General features: G+C 43.2%; 1 protein-coding gene across 6 annotated transcripts in view; it reads left to right on the top strand.

The window, feature by feature from the left end:
• Nucleotides 1–23,137, top strand: part of LOC128702237 (uncharacterized) — a 497,274-nt gene that overhangs the window by 385,879 nt on the left and 88,258 nt on the right. For 5 of the 6 annotated variants that reach the window (XM_070102897.1, XM_070102896.1, XM_070102893.1 and 2 more), the window contains 2 exons: nucleotides 2,069–2,223; nucleotides 13,834–14,155. In XM_070102897.1, coding sequence (XP_069958998.1) covers nucleotides 2,069–2,223; nucleotides 13,834–14,155 — 477 coding nt within the window. The remainder of the gene's footprint in view (nucleotides 1–2,068; nucleotides 2,224–13,833; nucleotides 14,156–23,137) is intronic. The other variant, XM_070102894.1, reaches the window with a different exon arrangement.

Here is a 23,137-nt window from a genome sequence, read left to right as displayed (position 1 = left end):
TTAATAATTAAGGGTAACAATGATTTTAAATTTAAAATTGACAGAAAACCAACAAATAATTGTTCTTCTGTACTATTATCATCAAGATAGAGTTAAACTGTCGGTTTTCTCATCAATATTTTTGAGAACTTACGTATTTGTAGTCCAGAGTTCATAGATGAGGAAATATCCAGAATATATGAAATAGCTAATGATTTAAAATAGCCAAGAAAGTTGCTTGATAAATCTTTTAAAGTTGCTAGAAATACTTTTTACAATCCAAAAAGGGACAACCAGCCTTATTCAACTAAAAATATGTTGGTTCTCCCTTACCATGAAAACTTGGTTGATATGCCTTCTCTTCTTAAGACTTTTAATATTAAAGTTGTATTTAAAAATCTTGATACAGTAAAAAAAAACTTTTGATAAAGAATTCCCCCAAAATGCTGATGGATGTGTCTATAAGATTCCTTGTAAAATTTGCGATAAAGTTTATTACGGTCAAACTGGTAAAAATCTCGAACTTAGATTAAAACAACATAAATATAGCATTAGAACTGGACAAGATTCTAATGCTCTGTTTATTTATGTGAGAGATTTTAACCATCCAATTGATTTTCAAAAAGTTGAGAAAGTTGTATCAAGCAAGTTAATGGTCGACAGGAATATAATTGAATCTTGTTTCATAAAAAGCAGTTTTGACAATAATATGAATATTTGTTTTGGTTTATATAAATTGGATTCATTTATTATTAATAAAATTCGGGCAGAGTTCAATGATACATTAGACAAGTAAAAAATCTTTATGTTTGGGTAGAGTATGAACTGTTTCACAGAGTCGGGTGTTGTGACGTGACTGTGAGGTGTAGTTTAGTTGCTGTGACGTGACTGTGAGGTGTAATCTTGTTGTTGTGACGTGACTGTGAGGTGTAGTTTTGTTGATGTGACGTGACTGTGAGGTGTAGTTTTGTTAATGTGACGTGACTGTGAGGTGTAGTTTTGTTGTTGTGACGTGACTGTGAGGTGTAGTCTTGTTGTTGTGACGTGACTGTGAGGTGTAATGTTGTTGTTGTGACGTGACTGTGAGGTGTAGTCTTGTTGTTGTGACGTGACTGTGAGGTGTAGTTTTGTTGTTGTGACGTGACTGTGAGGTGTAATGTTGTTGTTGTGACGTGACTGTGAGGTGTAGTCTTGTTGTTGTGACGTGACTGTGAGGTGTAGTCTTGTTGTTGTGACGTGACTGTGAGGTGTAGTCTTGTTGTTGTGACGTGACTGTGAGGTGTAGTCTTGTTGTTGTGACGTGACTGTGAGGTGTAGTCTTGCCCTTATATACCTTCCTGTTGATGTTTCATTTTTATAGTTCCTTGATAATGTTAGAAGTCACGAAAGCGCTTGGAATTTCATATTTTTCATAGTGATTGTTTTATATATTGTCGTATTACATGTTTACTTTCAATTATATATATACGTGTATATATATATTTATATATATATATATATATATATATATATATATATATATATATATATATATATATATATATATATATATATATATATATATACATATATATATATATATATATATATTTACATATATATATATATATATATATATATATATATATATATATATATATATATATATATATATATATATATATACATATATATATATATAATATGAAGCTGGTGCATGATAATTCCCATAGGCCTATAGCAATACTGTGAAGCTGGACCATGTTGATTCTATAGGCCTATAGTAGCATGATAACCCTATAACTATACTGTTAAACTAGTTTATGATAATCTTATAGGCCTTTGTGTGTGTTAAACTGGTACATGATAAAATTATAGGCCTATTGGTATAATGAGTCACTCAAGGGAAGGAGTGGTGGAGGCCTAAGCTAGGTGACTGTGTGGTGAGTCACCAAGATGCAGGTGACTGTTTGGTGACTCCTCAGTCTTGTGACTCTCCCTAAGGTGCAGGTGACTAAGTCCTGTGACTCTCAGAAAGATGCAGGTGACTAAGTCTTGCGACTCTCATGAAGATGCAGGTGACTGATTAAGTCTTGTGACTCTCCTGAAGGTGCAGGTGAAGGTGGTACGGCCGCTGGAGCTGGTGACCAACCAGTGGCTCATACCCCCGAAGCCAGTCACCAGCAGGTACTGGTGGAGCAACAGAAGAAACAAGTTCCTGCAGCGCCTCCAGCGCGAGAAGACGAAGAGGAACAGGAGGAACAGGTAGGAGGCTGAGAAGGTGAGGTAGAGGGGACGGAGGGATTATTATTATTATTATTACAATCAAGGGGAAGCGCTAAACCCGGAGGATTATACAGCGCCTGGGGGGGGATGTGGAAGGCATTCAGGCTTAATTTGGGGAACTGGAGCACAGATCCAATTCCCTAAATCAAGAGCCCCTCACCAACATCAAGGAACCTTCCTTGAGGGGGGGGGACGGAGGGAGAGATGTCTCTTAGTGTATATACATCGGGAAATACTCCTCAGTGTTTGATGTATATTCACAGCGAGACTCCTGACGGTGTATACGCACTTATACACTCTGTATAAACAAACAGAAATATATTTCTGGCTTTATATACACAGAGAGAAACCTCTCAGTTTATATACACACTGAGCGAGAGGTACCTCAAAGTGTATACACACTGAGAGTTACCACTGTGTGTATATACATTGAGAGTTACCTCCGTGTGTGTACACACTGAGAGTTACCACTGTGTGAATACACACTGAGAGTTACCACTGTGTATATACACACTGAGAGTTACCTCTGTGTGTGTACACACTGAGAGTTACCACTGTGTGTATACACACTGAGAGTTACCATTGTGTGTATACACACTGAGAGTTACCACTGTGTATATACACACTGAGAGTTGCCTCCATGTGTATACACACTGAGAGTTACCACTGTGTGTATACACACTGAGAGTTACCTCCGTGTGTGTACACACTGAGAGTTACCACTGTGTATATACACACTGAGAGTTGCCTCCATGTGTATACACACTGAGAGTTACCACTGTGTGTATACACACAGAGAGTTACCTCTGTGTGTATACACACTGAGAGTTACCTCCGTGTGTATACACACTGAGAGTTACCTCTGTGTGTATACACACTGAGAGTTACCACTGTGTATACACACTGAGAGTTACCACTGTGTGTATACACACTGAGAGTTACCTCCGTGTGTATACACACTGAGAGTTACCACTGTGTGTATACACACTGAGAGTTACCACTGTGTGTATACACACTGAGAGTTACCTTCGTGTGTATACACACTGAGAGTTACCTTCGTGTGTATACACACTGAGAGTTACCTTCGTGTGTATACACACTGAGAGTTACCTTCGTGTGTATACACACTGAGAGTTACCTTCGTGTGTATACACACTGAGAGTTGCAACTGTGTGTATACACACTGAGAGTTACCTCCGTGTGTATACACACTGAGAGTTGCAACTGTGTGTATACACACTGAGAGTTACCTTCGTGTGTATACACACTGAGAGTTGCAACTGTGTGTATACACACTGAGAGTTACCTCCGTGTGTATACACACTGAGAGTTACCTCTGTGTGTATACACACTGAGAGTTACCTCTGTGTGTATACACACTGAGAGTTACCTCCGTGTGTATACACACTGAGAGTTACCTCTGTGAGTATACACACTGAGAGTTACCTCTGTGTGTATACACACTGAGAGTTACCTCTGTGTGTATACACACTGAGAGTTACCTCCGTGTGTATACACACTTAGAGTTACCTCCGTGTGTATACACACTTAGAGTTACCTCCGTGTGTATACACACTGAGAGTTACCTCCGTGTGTATACACACTGAGAGTTACCTCTGTGTGTATACACACTGAGAGTTACCTCCGTGTGTATACACACTAAGAGTTACCTCTGTGTGTATACACACTTAGAGTTACCTCCGTGTGTATACACACTGAGAGTTACCTCCGTGTGTATACACACTGAGAGTTACCTCTGTGTGTATACACACTGAGAGTTACCTCTGTGTGTATACACACTTAGAGTTACCTCCGTGTGTATACACACTGAGAGTTACCACTGTGTATACACACTGAGAGTTACCACTGTGTGTATACACACTGAGAGTTACCACTGTGTGTATACACACTGAGAGTTACCTCTGTGTGTATACACACTGAGAGTTACCTCCGTGTGTATACACACTGAGAGTTACCTCTGTGTGTATACACACTGAGAGTTACCTCTGTGTGTATACACACTGAGAGTTACCTCCGTGTGTATACACACTGAGAGTTACCTCTGTGTGTATACACACAGAGAGTTACCTCTGTGTGTATACACACTGAGAGTTACCTCCGTGTGTATACACACTGAGAGTTACCTCTGTGTGTATACGCACTGAGAGTTACCTCTGTGTGTATACACACTGAGAGTTACCTCCGTGTGTATACACACTGAGAGTTACCACTGTGTGTATACACACTGAGAGTTACCATTGTGTGTATACACACTGAGAGTTACCACTGTGTGTATACACACTGAGAGTTACCACTGTGTGTATACACACTGAGAGTTACCACTGTGTGTATACACACTGAGAGTTACCACGGTGTGTATACACACTGAGAGTTACCACTGTGTGTATACACACTGAGAGTTACCACTGTGTGTATACATACTGAGAGTTACCATTGTGTGTATACACACTGAGAGTTACCACTGTGTGTATACACACTGAGAGTTACCACTGTGTGTATACACACTGAGAGTTACCACTGTGTGTATACACACTGAGAGTTACCACTGTGTGTATACACACTGAGAGTTACCACTGTGTGTATACACACTGAGAGTTACCACTGAGTATACACACTGAGAGTTACCACTGAGTATACACACTGAGAGTTACCACTCTATGTATACACACTGAGAGTTACCACTGTGTATACACACTGAGAGTTACCACTGTGTGTATACACACTGAGAGTTACCACTGTGTGTATACACACTGAGAGTTACCTCCGTGTGTATACACACTGAGAGTTACCACTGTGTATACACACTGAGAGTTACCACTGTGTATACACACTGAGAGTTACTACTGTGTGTATACACACTGAGAGTTACTACTGTGTGTATACACACTGAGAGATACCACTGTGTATACACACTGAGAGTTACCACTGTGTATACACACTGAGAGTTACCACTGTGTATACACACTGAGAGTTACCACTGTGTATACACACTGAGAGATACCACTGTGTATACACACTGAGAGTTACCACTGTGTATACACACTGAGAGTTACCACTGTGTATACACACTGAGAGTTACCACTGTGTATACAAACTGAGAGTTACCACTGTGTATACACACTGAGAGTTACCACTGTGTATACACACTGAGAGTTACTACTGTGTGTATACACACTGAGAGTTACTACTGTGTGTATACACACTGAGAGATACCACTGTGTATACACACTGAGAGTTACCACTGTGTATACACACTGAGAGTTACCACTGTGTATACACACTGAGAGTTACCACTGTGTATACACACTGAGAGTTACCACTGTGTATACACACTGAGAGTTACCACTGTGTATACACACTGAGAGTTACCACTGTGTATACACACTGAGAGTTACCACTGTGTATACACACTGAGAGTTACCACTGTGTATACACACTGAGAGTTACCACTGTGTATACACACTGAGAGTTACCACTGTGTATACACACTGAGATTTACCACTGTGTATACACACTGAGAGTTACCACTGTGTATACACACTGAGAGTTACCACTGTGTATACACACTGAGAGTTACCACTGTGTATACACACTGAGAGTTACCACTGTGTATACACACTGAGAGTTACCACTGTGTATACACACTGAGAGTTACCACTGTGTATACACACTGACAACCTTACAACCCATTCATTAATTTAAATATTTCTATAGTCACTCAAAATTTAAACTAATTATATACAGTCAGTCAAAATTATATACAAACTGTAAAAAATATAAAAATTAACTTCAATATATTTAATCAGGTAACAATAGTCTAATTTTTATACCAGTGACGGCTAGTTTTCCTAGTGCTAGTAGTAGCAGCTAACCATAGTTTTCCTAGTTCTAGTAGTAGCAGCTAACCATAGTTTTCCTAGTTCTAGTAGTAGCAGCTAACCATAGTTTTCCTAGTTCTAGTAGTAGCAGCTAACCATATTTTACCAAGTGCTAGTAGTACCAGCTAACCATAGTTTACCTAGTGCTAGTAGTAGCAGCTAACCATAGTTTTCCTAGTTCTAGTAGTAGCAGCTAACCATAGTTTACCAAGTGCTAGTAGTACCAGCTAACCATAGTTTACCTAGTGCTAGTAGTAGCAGCTAACCATAGTTTTCCAAGTGCTAGTAGTAGCAGCTAACCATAGTTCTCCTAGTGCTAGTAGTAGTAGATAACCATAGTTTTCCTAGTGCTAGTAGTAGCAGCTAACCATAGTTTACCAAGTGCTAGTAGTACCAGCTAAAGATAGTTTACCTAGTGCTAGTAGTAGCAGCTAACCATAGTTTTCCAAGTGCTAGTAGTAGCAGCTAACCATAGTTCTCCTAGTGCTAGTAGTAGTAGATAACCATAGTTTTCCTAATGCTAGTAGTAGCAGCTAACCATAGTTCTCCTAGTGCTAGTAGTAGCATCTAATCATAATTTTCCTAGTGCTAGTAGTAGCAGCTAACCATAGTTTTCCTAGTGCTAGTAGTAGCAGCTAACCACAATTTTCCTAGTGCTAGTAGTAGCAGCTAACCATAGTTTCCTAGTGCTAGTAGTAGCAGCTAACCATAGTTCTCCTAGTGCTAGTAGTAGTAGATAACCATAGTTTTCCTAGTGCTAGTAGTAGCAGCTAACCATAGTTCACCTAGTGCTAGTAGTAGCAGCTAACCATAGTTTTCCTAGTGCTAGTAGTAGCAGCTAACCATAGTTTACCTAGTGCTAGTAGTAGCAGCTAACCACAATTTTCCTAGTGCTAGTAGTAGCAGCTAACCATAGTTTCCAAGTGCTAGTAGTAGCAGCTAACCATAGTTTTCCAAGTGCTAGTAGTAGCAGCTAACCATAGTTCTCCTAGTGCTATTAGTAGCAGCTAACCATAGTTTTCCTAGTGCTAGTAGTAGCAGCTAACCATAGTTTTCCTAGTGCTAGTAGTAGCAGCTAACCATAGTTTTCCTAGTGCTAGTAGTAACAGCTAACCATAGTTTTCCTAATGCTAGTAGTAGCAGCACCTAACCATAGTTTCCCAAGTGCTAGTAATAGCAGCTAACCATAGTTTTCCTAGTGCTAGTAGTAATAGTTAACCATAGTTTTCCTAGTGCTAGTAGTAGCAGCTAACCATAGTTTTCCTACTGCTAGTAGTAGCAGCTAACCATAGTTTTCCTAGTGCTAATACTAGCAGCTAACCATAGTTTTCTTAGTGCTAGTAGTAGCGCCTAACCATAGTTTTCCTAGTGCTAGTAGTAGCAGCTAACCACAGTTTTCCTATTGCTAGTAGTAGCAGCTTACTACAGTTTTCCTAGTTCTAGTAGTAGCAACTAACCATAGTTTTCCTAGTGCTAGTAGTTGCAGCTAACCACAGTTTTCCTATTGCTAGTAGTAGCAGCTTACTACAGTTTTCCTAGTTCTAGTAGTAGCAACTAACCATAGTTTTCCTAGTGCTAGTAGTAGCAGCTAACCATAGTTTTCCTAGTGTTAGTAGCAGCAGCTAGCCATAGTTTTCCTAGTGCTAGTAGTAGCAGCTAACCATAGTTTTCCTAGTGCTAGTAGTAGCAGCTAACCATAGTCTTCCTAGTGCTAGTAGTTGCAGCTGACCATAGTTTTCCTAGTGCTAGTAGTAACAGCTAACCATAATTTTTCTAGTGCTAGTAGTACCAGCTAACCATAGTTTACCTAGTGCTAGTAGTAGCAGCTAACCATAGTTTTCCTAGTGCTAGTAGTAGCAGCTAACCATAGTTTTCCTAGTGCTAGTAGTAGCAGCTAACCATAGTCTTCCTAATGCTAGTAGTAGCAGCTAACCATAGTTTTCCTAGTGCTAGTAGTAGCAGCTAACCATAGTTTTCCTAGTGCTAGTAGTAGCAGCTAAGCATAGTTTACCTAGTGCTAGTAGTAGCAGCTAACCATAGTTTACCTAGTGCTAGTAGTAGCAGCTAACCACTGTTTTCCTACTGCTAGTATTAGCAGCTAACCATAGTTTTCCTAGTGCTAGTAGTAGCAGCTAACCATAGTTTTCCTTGTGCTAGTAGTAGCAGCTATCCATAGTTTTCCTAGTGCTAGTAGTAGCAGCTAATCATAGTTTTCCTAGTGCTAGTAGTAGCAGCTAACCATAGTTTTCCTAGCGGTAGTAGTAGCAGCTAATAATAGTTTTCCTAGTGCTAGTAGTAGCAGCTAACCATAGTTTTCCTAGTGCTACTAGTAACAGCTAACCATAGTTTTCCTAGTGCTAGTAGTATCAGTTAACCATAGTTGTCCTAGTGCTAGTGGTAGCAGCTAACCATAGTTTTCCTAGTGCTAGTAGTAGCAGCTAACAATAGTTTTCCTAGTGCTAGTACTAGCAGCTAACCATAGTTTTCCTAGTGCTAATAATAGCAGCTAATCATAGTTTATCTAGTGCTAGTAGTAGCAGCTAACCATAGTTTTCCTAGTACTAATAGTAGCAGCTAACCATAGTTTTCCTAGTGCTAGTAGTAGCAGCTAACCATAGTTTTCCTAGTGCTAGTAGTAGCAGCTAACCATAGTTTACCTAGTGCTAGTAGTAGCAGCTACCCATAGTTTACCTAGTGCTAGTAGTAGCAGCTAATCATAGTTTTCCTAGTGCTAGTAGTAGCAGCTAACCATAGTTTACCTAGTGCTAGTAGTAGCAGCTAACCATAGTTTACCTAGTGCTAGTAGTAGCAGCTAACCATAGTTTACCTAGTGCTAGTAGTAGCAGCTAACAATAGTTTCCCTAGTGATAGTATTAGCAGATAACCATAGTTTTCCTAGTGCTAGTAGTAGCAGCTAACCATACTTTACCTAGTGCTAGTAGTAGCAGCTAACAATAGTTTATCTACTGCTAGTAGTAGCAGCTAACCATAGTCTTCCTAGTGCTAGTAGTAGCAGCTAACCATAGTTTTCCTAGTGCTAGTAGTAGCAGTTAAGCATAGTTCTCCTAGTGCTAGTAGTAGCAGCTAACCACAGTTTTCCTAGTGCTAATAGTAGCAGCTAACCATAGTTTTCCTAGTGCTAATAGTAGCAGCTAAGCATAGTTCTCCTAGTGCTAGTAGTAGCAACTAGCCTTCACACTTTATCCAGAGATTAAAGATCCAATTTAGCCAGTCTTTTTTCTTATTTTATTTTTGTATTTGTTTTTCAATTTCCTCTTTCGAATCTGAGGACTGTTTGTGAACTGTCAGCCAGGGTACTGTGAGTTGAGGACTGTTTGTGAACTGTCAGTCAGGGTACTGTGAGTTGAGGACTGTTTGTGAACTGTCAGCCAGGATACTGTGAGTTGAGGACTGTTTGTGAACTGTCAGCCAGGGTACTGTGAGTTGAGGACTGCTTGTGGACTGTCAGTCAGGGTACTGTGAGTTGAGGACTGTTTGTGAACTGTCAGCCAGGGTACTGTGAGTTGAGGACTGTTTGTGAACTGTCAGTCAGGGTACTGTGAGTTGAGAACTGTTTGTGAACTGTCAGCCAGGGTACTGTGAGTTGAGGACTGTTTGTGAACTGTCAGCCAGGGTACTGTGAGTTGAGGACTGTTTGTGAACTGTCAGTCAGGGTACTGTGAGTTGAGGACTGTTTGTGAACTCTCAGCCAGGGTACTGTGAGTTGAGGACTGTTTGTGAACTGTCAGTCAGGGTACTGTGAGTTGAGGACTGTTTGTGAACTGTCAGCCAGGGTACTGTGAGTTGAGGACTGTTTGTGAACTGTCAGCCAGGGTACTGTGAGTTGAGAACTGTTTGTGAACTGTCAGCCAGGGCACTGTGAGTTGAGGACTTTTTGTGAACTGTCAGCCAGGGTACTGTGAGTTGAGGACTGTTTGTGAACTGTCAGCCAGGGTACTGTGAGTTGAGAACTGTTTGTGAACTGTCAGCCAGGGTACTGTGAGTTGAGGACTGTTTGTGAACTGTCAGCAAGGGTACTGTGAGTTGAGGACTGTTTGTGAACTGTCAGCCAGGGTACTGTGAGTTGAGAACTGTTTGTGATCTGTCAGCCAGGGTACTGTGAGTTGAGGACTGTTTGTGAACTGTCAGTCAGGGTACTGTGAGTTGAGGACTATTTGTGAACTGTCAGCCAGGGTACTGTGAGTTGAGGACTGTTTGTGAACTGTCAGCCAGGGTACTGTGAGTTGAGGACTGTTTGTGAACTGTCAGTCAGGGTACTGAGAGTTGAGGACTGTTTGTGAACTGTCAGCCAGGGTACTGTGAGTTGAGGACTGTTTGTGAACTGTCAGCCAGGGTACTGTGAGTTGAGGACTGTTTGTGAACTGTCAGCCAGGGTACTGTGAGTTGAGGACTGTTTGTGAACTGTCAGCCATGGTACTGTGAGTTGAGGACTGTTTGTGAACTGTCAGCCATGGTACTGTGAGTTGAGGACTGTTTGTGAACTGTCAGCCATGGTACTGTGAGTTGAGGACTGTTTGTGAACTGTCAGCCATGGTACTGTGAGTTGAGGACTGTTTGTGAACTGTCAGCCATGGTACTGTGAGTTGAGGACTGTTTGTGAACTGTCAGCCATGGTACTGTGAGTTGAGGACTGTTTGTGAACTGTCAGCCATGGTACTGTGAGTTGAGGACTGTTTGTGAATTGTCAGCCATGGTACTGTGAGTTGAGGACTGTTTGTGAACTGTCAGCCATGGTACTGTGAGTTGAGGACTGTTTGTGAACTGTCAGCCATGGTACTGTGAGTTGAGGACTGTTTGTGAACTGTCAGCCATGGTACTGTGAGTTGAGGACTGTTTGTGAACTGTCAGCCAGGGTATTGTGAGTTGAGGACTGTTTGTGAACTGTCAGCCATGGTACTGTGAGTTGAGGACTGTTTGTGAACTGTCAGCCAGGATACTGTGAGTTGCGGACTGTTTGTGAACTGTCAGCCATGGTACTGTGAGTTGAGGACTGTTTGTGAACTGTCAGCCATGGTACTGTGAGTTGAGGACTGTTTGTGAACTGTCAGCCAGGGTACTGTGAGTTGAGGACTGTTTGTGAACTGTCAGCCAGGATACTGTGAGTTGAGGACTGTTTGTGAACTGTCAGCCATGGTACTGTGAGTTGAGGACTGTTTGTGAACTGTCAGCCATGGTACTGTGAGTTGAGGACTGTTTGTGAACTGTCAGCCAGGATACTGTGAGTTGAGGACTGTTTGTGAACTGTCAGCCATGGTACTGTGAGTTGAGGACTGTTTGTGAACTGTCAGCCATGGTACTGTGAGTTGAGGACTGTTTGTGAACTGTCAGCCAGGGTACTGTGATTTGAGGACTGTTTGTGAACTGTCAGCCAGGATACTGTGAGTTGAGGACTGTTTGTGAACTGCCAGCCATGGTACTGTGAGTTGAGGACTGTTTGTGAACTGTCAGCCATGGTACTGTGAGTTGAGGACTGTTTGTGAACTGTCAGCCAGGGTACTGTGAGTTGAGGACTGTTTGTGAACTGTCAGCCATGGTACTGTGAGTTGAGGACTGTTTGTGAACTGTCAGCCAGGGTACTGGGAGTTGTGGACTGTTTGTGAACTGTCAGCCAGGATACTGTGAGTTGAGGACTGTTTGTGAACTGTCAACCAGGGTACTGTGAGTTGAGGACTGTTTGTGAACTGTCAGCCATGGTACTGTGAGTTGAGGACTGTTTGTGAACTGTCAGCCAGGGTACTGTGAGTTGAGAACTGTTTGTGAACTGTCAGTCAGGGTACTGTGAGTTGAGGACTGTTTGTGAACTGTCAGCCAGGGTACTGTGAGTTGAGGACTGTTTGTGAACTGTCAGTCAGGGTACTGTGAGTTGAGGACTGTTTGTGAACTGTCAGCAAGGGTACTGTGAGTTGAGGGCTGTTTGTGAACTGTCAGCCAGGGTACTCTGAGTTGAGGACTGTTTGTGAACTGTCAGCCAGGGTACTGTGAGTTGAGGACTGATTGTGAACTGTCAGTCAGGGTACTGTTAGTTGAGGACTGTTTGTGAACTGTCAGCCAGGGTACTGTGAGTTGAGAACTGTTTGTGAACTGTCAGCCAGGGTACTGTGAGTTGAGGACTGTTTGTGAACTGTCAGCCAGGGTACTGTGAGTTGAGGACTGTTTGTGAACTGACACCCATGGTACTGTGAGTTGAGGACTGTTTGTGCACTGTCAGCCAGGGTACTGTGAGTTGAGGACTGTTTGTGAACTGTCAGCCAGGATACTGTGAGTTGAGGACTGTTTGTGAACTGTCAGCCAGGGTACTGTGAGTTGAGGACTGTTTGTGAACTGTCAGCCAGGGTACTGTGAGTTGAGGACTGTTTGTGAACTGTCAGCTAGAGTACTGTGAGTTGAGGACTGTTTGTGAACTGTCAGCCAGGGTACTGTGAGTTGAGGACTGTTTGTGAACTGTCAGCCAGGGTACTGTGAGTTGAGGACTGTTTGTGAACTGTCAGCCAGGGTACTGAGAGTTGAGGACTGTTTGTGAACTGTCAGCCAGGGTACTGTGAGTTGAGGACTGTTTGTGAACTGTCAGCCAGGGTACTGTGAGTTGAGGACTGTTTGTGAACTGTCAGCCAGGGTACTGTGAGTTGAGGACTGTTTGTGAACTGTCAGCCAGGGTGCTGTGAATTGAGGACTGTTTGTGAACTGTCAGCCAGGGTACTGTGAGTTGAGGACTGTTTGTGAACTGTCAGCCAGGGTACTCTGAGTTGAGGATTTTTTGTGAACTGTCAGCCAGGGTACTGTGAGTTGAGGACTGTTTGTGAACTGTCAGCCAGGGTACTGTGAGTTGAGGACTGTTTGTGAACTGTCAGCCAGGGTACTGTGAGTTGAGGACTGTTTGTGAACTGTCAGCCAGGGTACTGAGAGTTTAGGACTGTTTGTGAACTGTCAGCCAGGGTACTGTGAGTTGAGGACTGTTTGTGAACTGTCAGCCAGGGTACTGTGAGTTGAGGACTGTTTGTGAACTGTCAGCCAGGGTACTGTGAGTTGAGGACTGTTTGTGAACTGTCAGCCAGGGTGCTGTGAATTGAGGACTGTTTGTGAACTGTCAGCCAGGGTACTGTGAGTTGAGGACTGTTTGTGAACTGTCAGCCAGGGTACTCTGAGTTGAGAACTGTTTGTGAACTGTCAGCCAGGGTACTGTGAGTTGAGGACTGTTTGTGAACTGTCATCCAGGGCACTGTGAGTTGAGGACTGTTTGTGAACTGTCAGCCAGGGTACTGTGAGTTGAGAACTGTTTGTGAACTGTCAGCCAGGGTACTGTGAGTTGAGGACTGTTTGTGAACTGTCAGCCAGGGTACTGTGAGTTGAGGACTGTTTGTGAACTGTCAGCCAGGGTACTGTGAGTTGAGAACTGTTTGTGAACTGTCAGCCAGGGTACTGTGAGTTGAGGACTGTTTGTGAACTGTCAGCCAGGGCACTGTGAGTTGAGGACTGTTTGTGAACTGTCAGCCAGGGCACTGTGAGTTGAGCACTTTTTGTAAACTGTCAGCCAGGGTACTGTGAGTTGAGGACTGTTTGTGAACTGTCAGCCAGGGCACTGTGAGTTGAAGACTATTTGTGAAATGTGTTAGCTACTGTGAAATTCATTCCTGGCGAGGTTGAGGAGTGAGACGGATCGTTGTGTTGACAGATAGTGGTGGTACCTACCGCCTACCGCTCCAGAGACCGTCTGGAAGCCATCTTGGGCCTGGATGTGTCCTCTCAGGAAGCTGCCGTTCGCACCGACCCCATCGCTGAAGCCACACTGCAGGAGCTCAAAAAGATCTACGAGAGCACCATCAAGCCCCTGGAGGTGCTCTACAAGTACCAGGACATCTCTAACCGGCACGTTTCTGACGCTGAGCTCTTCGGCACGCCGCTCATCCTGTTGGTAGGACCCTATTCTACTGGCAAGTCATCCTTTATCAACTACCTCCTGGGCGTCGAGTACACCAAACGAGCACTTAAAACAGGTAGGAAACAGTAGTCGAAGCAGTATTCAATGACTGAAAAATAACGCAAATACTGTAGCTGGTGACCCTCTGTAGGTGATATTACTACAGATGGAAGGAAGCCCCTACGTATGTAGACCATTTAGGTGTTTGAGAGAAAGTAAACATTGCAGGAGACTTTCAGTCGAGTCTTCCACTCATCTGCATATCCATTATCCATTACCTTTTCTATCGTGAATTAATTCAACTTAAAAATACTGCATGAGACTTATTCTGAGGTACAAGAAAACACAACAGAAGAAGATAAGGCAAAAGGGTACAATTAACAATTATCCCAATTTCAGAATTCTAAATTAAAACGTCGAGTCTTAAAGTAGAAATAGCTAGTGGTATGGGGTTTTGTGGAGAGCAATGAATTCTCAGTGTAGCGATAGCGTGAGTTTTAGGGCAACCAGTTATAGGCAGAATGAGAAATTTATTGGTGAATATTGGAAAGCCAGTGGCACTGGTGATAAGGACAGTAATAGGGATAGTGGAGGAACAAAAAATGAGGAGGAAGGGCAAAAAGAAGCGAGGGTTTGTAAATTGATTTTTATACAAATGGCCGCAGCGTTAGAAATAAGATGGACTAGCTGAGATCAGTTGCAAGTTGCAAGATGTATTTGCCATAGCTGAGACCTGGTCTAAAATGAAAAATCGGAATATGCCTGCTGAATGTCAAAGTCAACGTTTCAAAATGTTCCACGTAGATAAAAGAAAAATGGAAATGGGGATGTGGTGGCCATGTATGTCCGAGATCACTTAAATTGTTGCATAAAAACCGGTATAAAGTCTGGAATAACATAAAATCTGTCTGGTTAGAATTTTCAGAGAGGCATGAAAAATTTATTTTTGGCAAGATATATCGTACCCCAAACTTGGATAAGGATTAGTTGAGACTACTTCAAGAGGAAAATGTTAGGGCCACAAGGCACGATAACGTAGTATTTCTAGGAGACTTTAACTTCAGTCAGGTTGATTGGAATTCCTTGACTGGGAATTCAGAGTCTAACGACTTCTTCAAGGTAGTTCATGATTTTTTTAAGCAGTTTGTTACAGAACCTGCAAGACAAAATATTACAAACACAGGAAAAACATGGCCTGCGACCTGGTCATAATGGGATGCAAACTGGAGCAACAAAACTCAACAGTAGTATATAACTTGTATTTCCTTCACCAGATATAATATGCCAAATATATACAAGTATGTACACTATGTACAGAGGTTGAATATTAAGTGTATCGCACTGTGACGAAAGATGGCAGAAACAGAAACCAGAAAGAGCGCACCATAATCAACCAGCAGCTTAGGAAAGTCTGTGAGTTCTCTTGAGACAAGTGCTTCAGCTTTGGTGGGCTTGCCTGTGATTGGCCAGTGAAGCAAGGTACAGATTTGACGATGGGTACGCTACTGATCACTAAACCCTTAGCACCCATTTCGCTGGTTGGGAGGCAGCCTATATAGGAGTGTGACATACACCGAATAAATTGTAACATACTCGTATCATGCCTCAGAAAATAACCTGCTTGACTTGGTTCTGGCAAACAAGGAATCCCTTGTTAATAATTTGAAATTACAGAGGAACTTGGCACAAACGACCACAAATCAGTTATATTTAGAAATGAGTGGAAGTATGATAGTAGGGATAATGTATTTTTGTTTTTACAAGTACATGTACAAGGTATACAGGTCTAGTTGACATCAATGACATACTACTGTATAGAAAGCCGCTTGTTATGCAGAATATTTTGGGCAAATTAGGTCAATTTTTGTCCCAGGATGCGACTCACACCAGTCGACTAACACCCAGGTACCCATTTTTACTGATGGGTGAACATGGACAACCGGTGCAAGAAAACACATCCAGTGTTTCCACCCTTGCTGGGAATCGAATCCGGACAATGAGTATGTGAAGCGAAAGCTTTGCCACAAGGCCACGGGCCACCGTAAATTCAATAACCGCCCTAGATATTCACCTAACAGATTACAAAAAGCTTAGAAAACACCTGTCATGTGTTGACTGGGGTAACGAACAGAGCTATCAATATGACAGGTTTTCCAACACTATACATGCTACCCAAAGAACATTTATCCCAGATAAGAACTAAAATTGAATAGAATTGACTGAAATGACTCGAAAAGGATGAATAATAGGCTCAAACATCTTTTAGGGCAGAAGAAAGGAAGTTGAAGACATATCGAAAGAGGTGAGGGTCATCTTATGAATAAATATATTGATATTAAGAGGGAGGTTAAATAAGGGGATAAGAAAAACTCAACGGGACTATGAAATTCAAGTTGCTAAGGATTCGAAAACTAACCCGAAAGATTTTTTTTTTCCGGGTTTATAGAACAAAAGTTAGAGAAAAGATAGATCCCTTTAAAAATAACTATGGGCATCTTACTGACAAAGAGAATGAAATGTGCTCGATTTTAAATAATTATTTTCTCTCGGTTTTTACACAGGAAGACACTAACAATATCCCAGTAATTAATTTTTATAGTGGGCTAGAAGAAGATAAATTATGTAACATCACAGTCACTAGGGATATGATTATCATACAAGTAGACCGACTGAAGCAAAATAAATCCCCGGGTCCTGATGAGGTTTTTCCAAGGGTTCTTAAGGAATGCAAAATGGAACTCTGTGAACTGTTAACTAACATTTTTAATATATCTCTTCAAGTAGGTGTGTCGTCTGATATGTGGAAGATGGCTAATGTAATTCCTATTTATAAAACAGGGGACAAGTCGTTACATTCAAATTACCGCCCAGAAAGCTTGACCTTAATTGTAGGCAAATTACTAGAATCGATTATAGCTGATATTATAAGAAGCCATCTCGATAAGCATAATTTGATTAATGATACTCAGCATGGATTCACGAGAGGCCGGTCTTGTCTAATTTATTAACTTTCTTCAGTAAAGCTTTTGAGGACGTTGATCATGATCAAGACCTCGATATTATTTATTTGGATTTTAGTAAGGCTTTTGATAGAGTACCGCACCATAGACTGTTAAAGAAAGTGGCAGCTCATGGCATTGGGGAAAAAGTCATGTCATGGATCAAGTCATGGCTCACAGACAGGAAGCAGAGAGTGTCCATAAATGGGGTTAAATCCGAGTGGGGATCTTTAACAAGTGGCGTTCCACAGGGATCAGTCTTGGGCCAGTTGTTATTTATAATATATAGCAGTGACCTTGACGAGGGAATTGCTAGTGACACGAGCAAATTCGCTGATGACACGAAGTTAGGTAGGATAACTGATTCAGACGTAGATGTGATCTAAACCTTGGTAATAAATACCGACAACTTGTTTTAGAAAGACACGTAAACAAACACTAGGGCATATTTATTACAAGACGTTTCTGTCCTGGGACCTTGATCACTTCTAACATACAGAAGTTACAAGACAATGAGGTGTGAGTGACGCTGGTGTCCTAAAAATGCCATATTGGGATGAGGACGGGTAGACAATGAAGTCATGTGATACCTGTGCACGAACACTTAGTGAGACAAGAACGTTGCCAACCGAGCCACTGGAACAATGCAGAAAATAACCCGGATTATGTGTGCATTCTAAGAGAAGGTTCTCCCTGAAGTTTCTAAGGGATATTCCCACTTGTCTTGCTGTTGCAGTGTCATAGATGGCGCTTTAAGATGACCGTAAATCTTGCTTGTAGAATTAAAAAGCAATTTTCTATTGAATTATATAAGTAATTAACCAGTTCTTCTCTCTAGTAACAACCCTGGCACCCTGTTAAATCAAGTTACATTATCCAGTGTTAAGAGGCACTCTTCATCCCCAGGGAGTGCCTTCAGCAGGTCATGCAGTCAGTGTTAAGTGGCACTTTTCATCCCCAGAGAGTGCCTTCAGCAGGTCATGCAGTCAGTGTTAAGAGGCACTCTTCATCCCCAGGGAGTGCCTTCAGCAGGTCATGCAGTCAGTGTTAAGTGGCACTTTTCATCCCAAGGGAGTGCCTTCAGCAGGTCATGCAGTCAGTGTTAAGAGGCACTCTTCATCCCCAGGGAGTGCCTTCAGCAGGTCATGCAGTCAGTGTTAAGAGGCACTCTTCATCCCAAGGGAGTGCCTTCAGCAGGTCATGCAGTCAGTGTTAAGAGGCACTCTTCATCCCCAGGGAGTGCCTTCAGCAGGTCATGCAGTCAGTGTTAAGAGGCACTCTTCATCCCCAGGGAGTGCCTTCAGTAGGTCATGCAGTCAGTGTTAAGAGGCACTCTTCATCCCAAGGGAGTGCCTTCAGCAGGTCATGCAGTCAGTGTTAAGTGTCACTTTCCATCCCCAGGGAGTGCCTTCAGCAGGTCATGCAGTCAGTGTTAAGAGGCACTCTTCATCCCCAGGGAGTGCCTTCAGCAGGTCATGCAGTCAGTGTTAAGTGGCACTTTGCATACCCAGGGAGTGCCTTCAGCAGGTCATGCAGTCGGTGTTAAGAGGCACTCTTCGTCCCCAGGGAGTGCCTTCATCAGGTCATGCAGTCAGTGTTAAGTGACACTTTTCATCCCCAGGGAGTGCCTTCAGCAGGTCATGCAGTCAGTGTTAAGAGGCACTCTTCATCCCCAAGGAGTGCCTTCAGCAGGTCATGCAGTCAGTGTTAAGAGGCACTCTTCATCCCCAGGGAGTGCCTTCAGCAGGTCATGCAGTCAGTGTTAAGAGGCACTCTTCATCCCAAGGGAGTGCCTTCAGCAGGTCATGCAGTCAGTGTTAAGTGTCACTTTCCATCCCCAGGGAGTGCCTTCAGCAGGTCATGCAGTCAGTGTTAAGTGACACTTTTCATCCCCAGGGAGTGCCTTCAGCAGGTCATGCAGTCGGTGTTAAGAGGCACTCTTCATCCCCAGGGAGTGCCTTCAGCAGGTCATGCAGTCGGTGTTAAGAGGCACTCTTCATCCCCAGGGAGTGCCTTCAGCAGGTCATGCAGTCAGTGTTAAGAGGCACTCTTCATCCCCAGGGAGTGCCTTCAGCAGGTCATGCAGTCAGTGTTAAGAGGCACTCTTCATCCCCAGGGAGTGCCTTCAGCAGGTCATGCAGTCAGTGTTAAGAGGCACTCTTCATCCCCAGGGAGTGCCTTCAGCAGGTCATGCAGTCGGTGTTAAGAGGCACTCTTCATCCCCAGGGAGTGCCTTCAGCAGGTCATGCAGTCAGTGTTAAGAGGCAGTCTTCATCCCCAGGGAGTGCCTTCAGCAGGTCATGCAGTCAGTGTTAAGAGGCACTCTTCATCCCCAGGGAGTGCCTTCAGCAGGTCATGCAGTCAGTGTTAAGAGGCACTCTTCATACCCAGGGAGTGCCTTCAGCAGGTCATGCAGTCAGTGTTAAGAGGCACTTTTCATCCCCAGGGAGTGCCTTCAGCAGGTCATGCAGTCAGTGTTAAGAGGCACTTTTCATCCCCAGGGAGTGCCTTCAGTAGGTCATGCAGTCAGTGTTAAGAGGCACTCTTCATCCACAGGGAGTGCCTTCAGCAGGTCATGCAGTCAGTGTTAAGAGGCACTTTTCATCCCCAGGGAGTGCCTTCAGTAGGTCATGCAGTCAGTGTTAAGAGGCACTCTTCATCCCCAGGGAGTGCCTTCAGTAGGTCATGCAGTCAGTGTTAAGAGGCACTCTTCATACCCAGGGAGTGCCTTCAGTAGGTCATGCAGTCAGTGTTAAGAGGCACTCTTCATCCCCAGGGAGTGCCTTCAGTAGGTCATGCAGTCAGTGTTAAGAGGCACTCTTCATCCCCAGGGAGTGCCTTCAGCAGGTCATGCAGTCAGTGTTAAGAGGCACTCTTCATCCCCAGGGAGTGCCTTCAGTAGGTCATGCAGTCAGTGTTAAGAGGCACTCTTCATCCCCAGGGAGTGCCTTCAGTAGGTCATGCAGTCAGTGTTAAGAGGCACTCTTCATCCCCAGGGAGTGCCTTCAGCAGGTCATGCAGTCAGTGTTAAGAGGCACTCTTCATCCCCAGGGAGTGCCTTCAGTAGGTCATGCAGTCAGTGTTAAGAGGCACTCTTCATCCCCAGGGAGTGCCTTCAGCAGGTCATGCAGTCAGTGTTAAGTGGCACTCTTCATCCCCAGGGAGTGCCTTCAGCAGGTCATGCAGTCAGTGTGAAGTGGCACTGTACATCCCCAGGGAGTGCCTTCACCAGGTCATGCAGTCGGTATTAAGAGGCACTCTTCATCCCCAGGGAGTGCCTTCAGCAGGTCATGCAGTCAGTATTAAGAGGCACTCTTCATCCCCAGGGAGTGCCTTCAGCAGGTCATGCAGTCAGTGTTAAGAGGCACTCTTCATCCCCAGGGAGTGCCTTCAGCAGGTCATGGAGACAGTGTTAAGAGGCACTCTTCATCCCCAGGGAGTGCCTTCAGCAGGTCATGGAGACAGTGTTAAGAGGCACTTTTCATCCCCAGGGAGTGCCTTCAGCAGGTCATGGAGACAGTGTTAAGAGGCACTTTTCATCCCCAGGGAGTGCCTTCAGCAGGTCATGGGGACAGTGAACGCTGTTAATAAACAGCGTGTGTATTTCTTGCCACTCCAACGCCACCCTGTCTGACATTGCGACAATAATAGAAGAAGAAAGGGTGGTATTAGAAACCATAGCAAGTGAGTCGTTGATGAATTAGATACAAGTACAACATTTGGGTATTTTTAATGAGGAAACGTTTCGTTACACAGTGACTTCATCAGTCCAAACAGAGTAGAATGGTGAAGAACAGAAGGAGTTTGAGGTAATCAGTCCCTCAACCATGAAAAGAATACAGCATTTGTCCAAAAAAGTCGGTTGTCTCAACCATTCATCTATATTCCTGTCTGACACAGCAATATCTTAGGGTCTTAATACAAGGAATTCTTCACTTGTCTAACCCTTGGACACGACCTACTTCCACATTGGTCAAATGTGACACCACCTACGACTGCTGCACCTCTCCTGCCTACAGTATATAAGCTGCTTCTTCGCACAATCTTTTCAAGATTGATGAACTGATTACATCGACTCAAGGCTGAGGGACTGATTACCTCAAACTCCTCCTGTTCTTCACCATTCTTCCTTGTTTGGACTGATAAAGCTACTGTGTGGCGAAACGTTTCCTCAGTAAAGATACCCAAGTGTTGCACATGTGTCTTATTTATCAACTAGTCTGTTCTCTGAGCCATTCATCTGTATTATAAGTGAGTCGTACAATTCCAGGCCAGTGCGTCAACCACTGGGCCAGCTGGCTACAATACGATACATTCAACTTAATATATTTATACACCATAGGGAGGTTAGCATGGGCCACTATTTGGATGAATCGTATTATAGCCAGCTGATCTGGAGTTTTACGACTCACTTGTCATGGGTTCAAACCTCACCCGTTCCCTGGTTTGCTTGCAATCGTGTTATGATTTCGTGGGTCATTATGACAATATTTGTCGCATGTCTTCTAGGTTGACTTGTGATGATTCGCTTCATTGGCTCTCACATTGATGCTCCACCATCACTACACTTTGTGTACAGGTTATATCCCTCCTTATTTATATACGTTCAAGGTTTTGGCAGTCCTGCGTTATTCTTGAAGTGGTACGTTCAGTTATTCTTGAAGTGGTACGTTCAGTTATTCTTGAAGTGGTCGTTATCAGTCTTAGTTCTTTAATATATTTTGGAATTTCTATTGTAATAAACATTCCCACCTAACATAGGCCAGTAGGCCTGCGGCTGTGCTCCTTCCTCCTTATGGGAGTGTGACCTGGACATACATACTATGGGCCAGTTGGCCTGTTGCAGTGCTCCTTTCTTCTTATGGAGATGTGGCCTAGACATACCTATTATTGGCCAGTTAGCCTGCTGCAGTGCTTCTTCCTTCTTATAGGGGTGTGACCTGGACATAAGTATTATGGGCCAGTTAGCCAGCTGCAGTGCTACTTTCTTCTTATGGGGGTGTGACCTGGACATACCTATTATGGGCCAGTTAACCTGTTGCAGTGCTCCTTCCTTCTTATGGGGGTGTTACCTGGACATACCTATTATGGGCCAGTTAACCTGTTGCAGTGCTCCTTCCTTCTTATGGGGGTGTGACCTGGACATACCTATTATGGGCCAGTTAGCCTGCTGCAGTGCTCCTTCCTTCTTATAGGGGTGTGACCTGGACATAACTCTTAAGGGCCAGTTAGCCTGCTGCAGTGCTCCTTCTTTCACATACCCTTATATTTTCATAGTAATGGCCTTAATAATTCCTTGATCAGAGGCAGGAACAGCTACCTCCATTTCCTCGGTACAAGAGCTCTTCACTGAATAAACTGAGAGTCAGTCACACTCCCTGACCCATTACACTCACACCAGCGATATTTTAATTAAAGCCTCTTAATGAAGGGTCGTCTGTAGATCAAAACAAACTATAATTACCAGATCTGTATAGAACAAATTATAGCACTTCGTGTTCAACATGTATATACTTAAATATATCTCATTATGACCAAGTGTTCCTTGATGAACTAAGCAGGGCTATATTTCTCCTACAAATCTGGCTGTTTTCGATGTCAAAGATATTTGACGGTATAGTGGAACCTCAAATATCGAACTTTCTTCGGTCCAGAAGGCTGTTCGAGTGCCTTTACCGAATTAATTTATTCCCATCAGGAATAATGTAAATTAGATTAGTCCATTTCAGACCCTCAAAAATACACTTATAAAAGCACTTACAAAAATACACTTACATAATTGGTCGTGTTGGGAGCAGTTCGATTTTTGAGGTTACACTGTATATGGGGTATTTTGGGATTGCTGCATTCGAAAATAGCAGTAGGCTTTTTAAGTTGGCTCTAGTTTGAGCTGTTGTATACCTACCCACAATTAACGGGGAACTTAGCCATAACGCGTGTATGTGGTTACGTAGTGACAATTTGTATATAACGAAGGGAGTTGTGTCAACCAAGTGGCAATATTCTAAGCTTTATTTTGCTATTTTTTTGCAAGATAAACACATGTTCTTCACAAAGAG

Source organism: Cherax quadricarinatus, chromosome 83 (genome assembly GCF_038502225.1).
Source record: "Cherax quadricarinatus isolate ZL_2023a chromosome 83, ASM3850222v1, whole genome shotgun sequence".
NCBI lineage: Eukaryota > Metazoa > Arthropoda > Malacostraca > Decapoda > Parastacidae > Cherax > Cherax quadricarinatus.
Note: the sequence above shows the minus strand (reverse complement) of the source record. Positions and strands in the feature narration are given on the sequence as shown.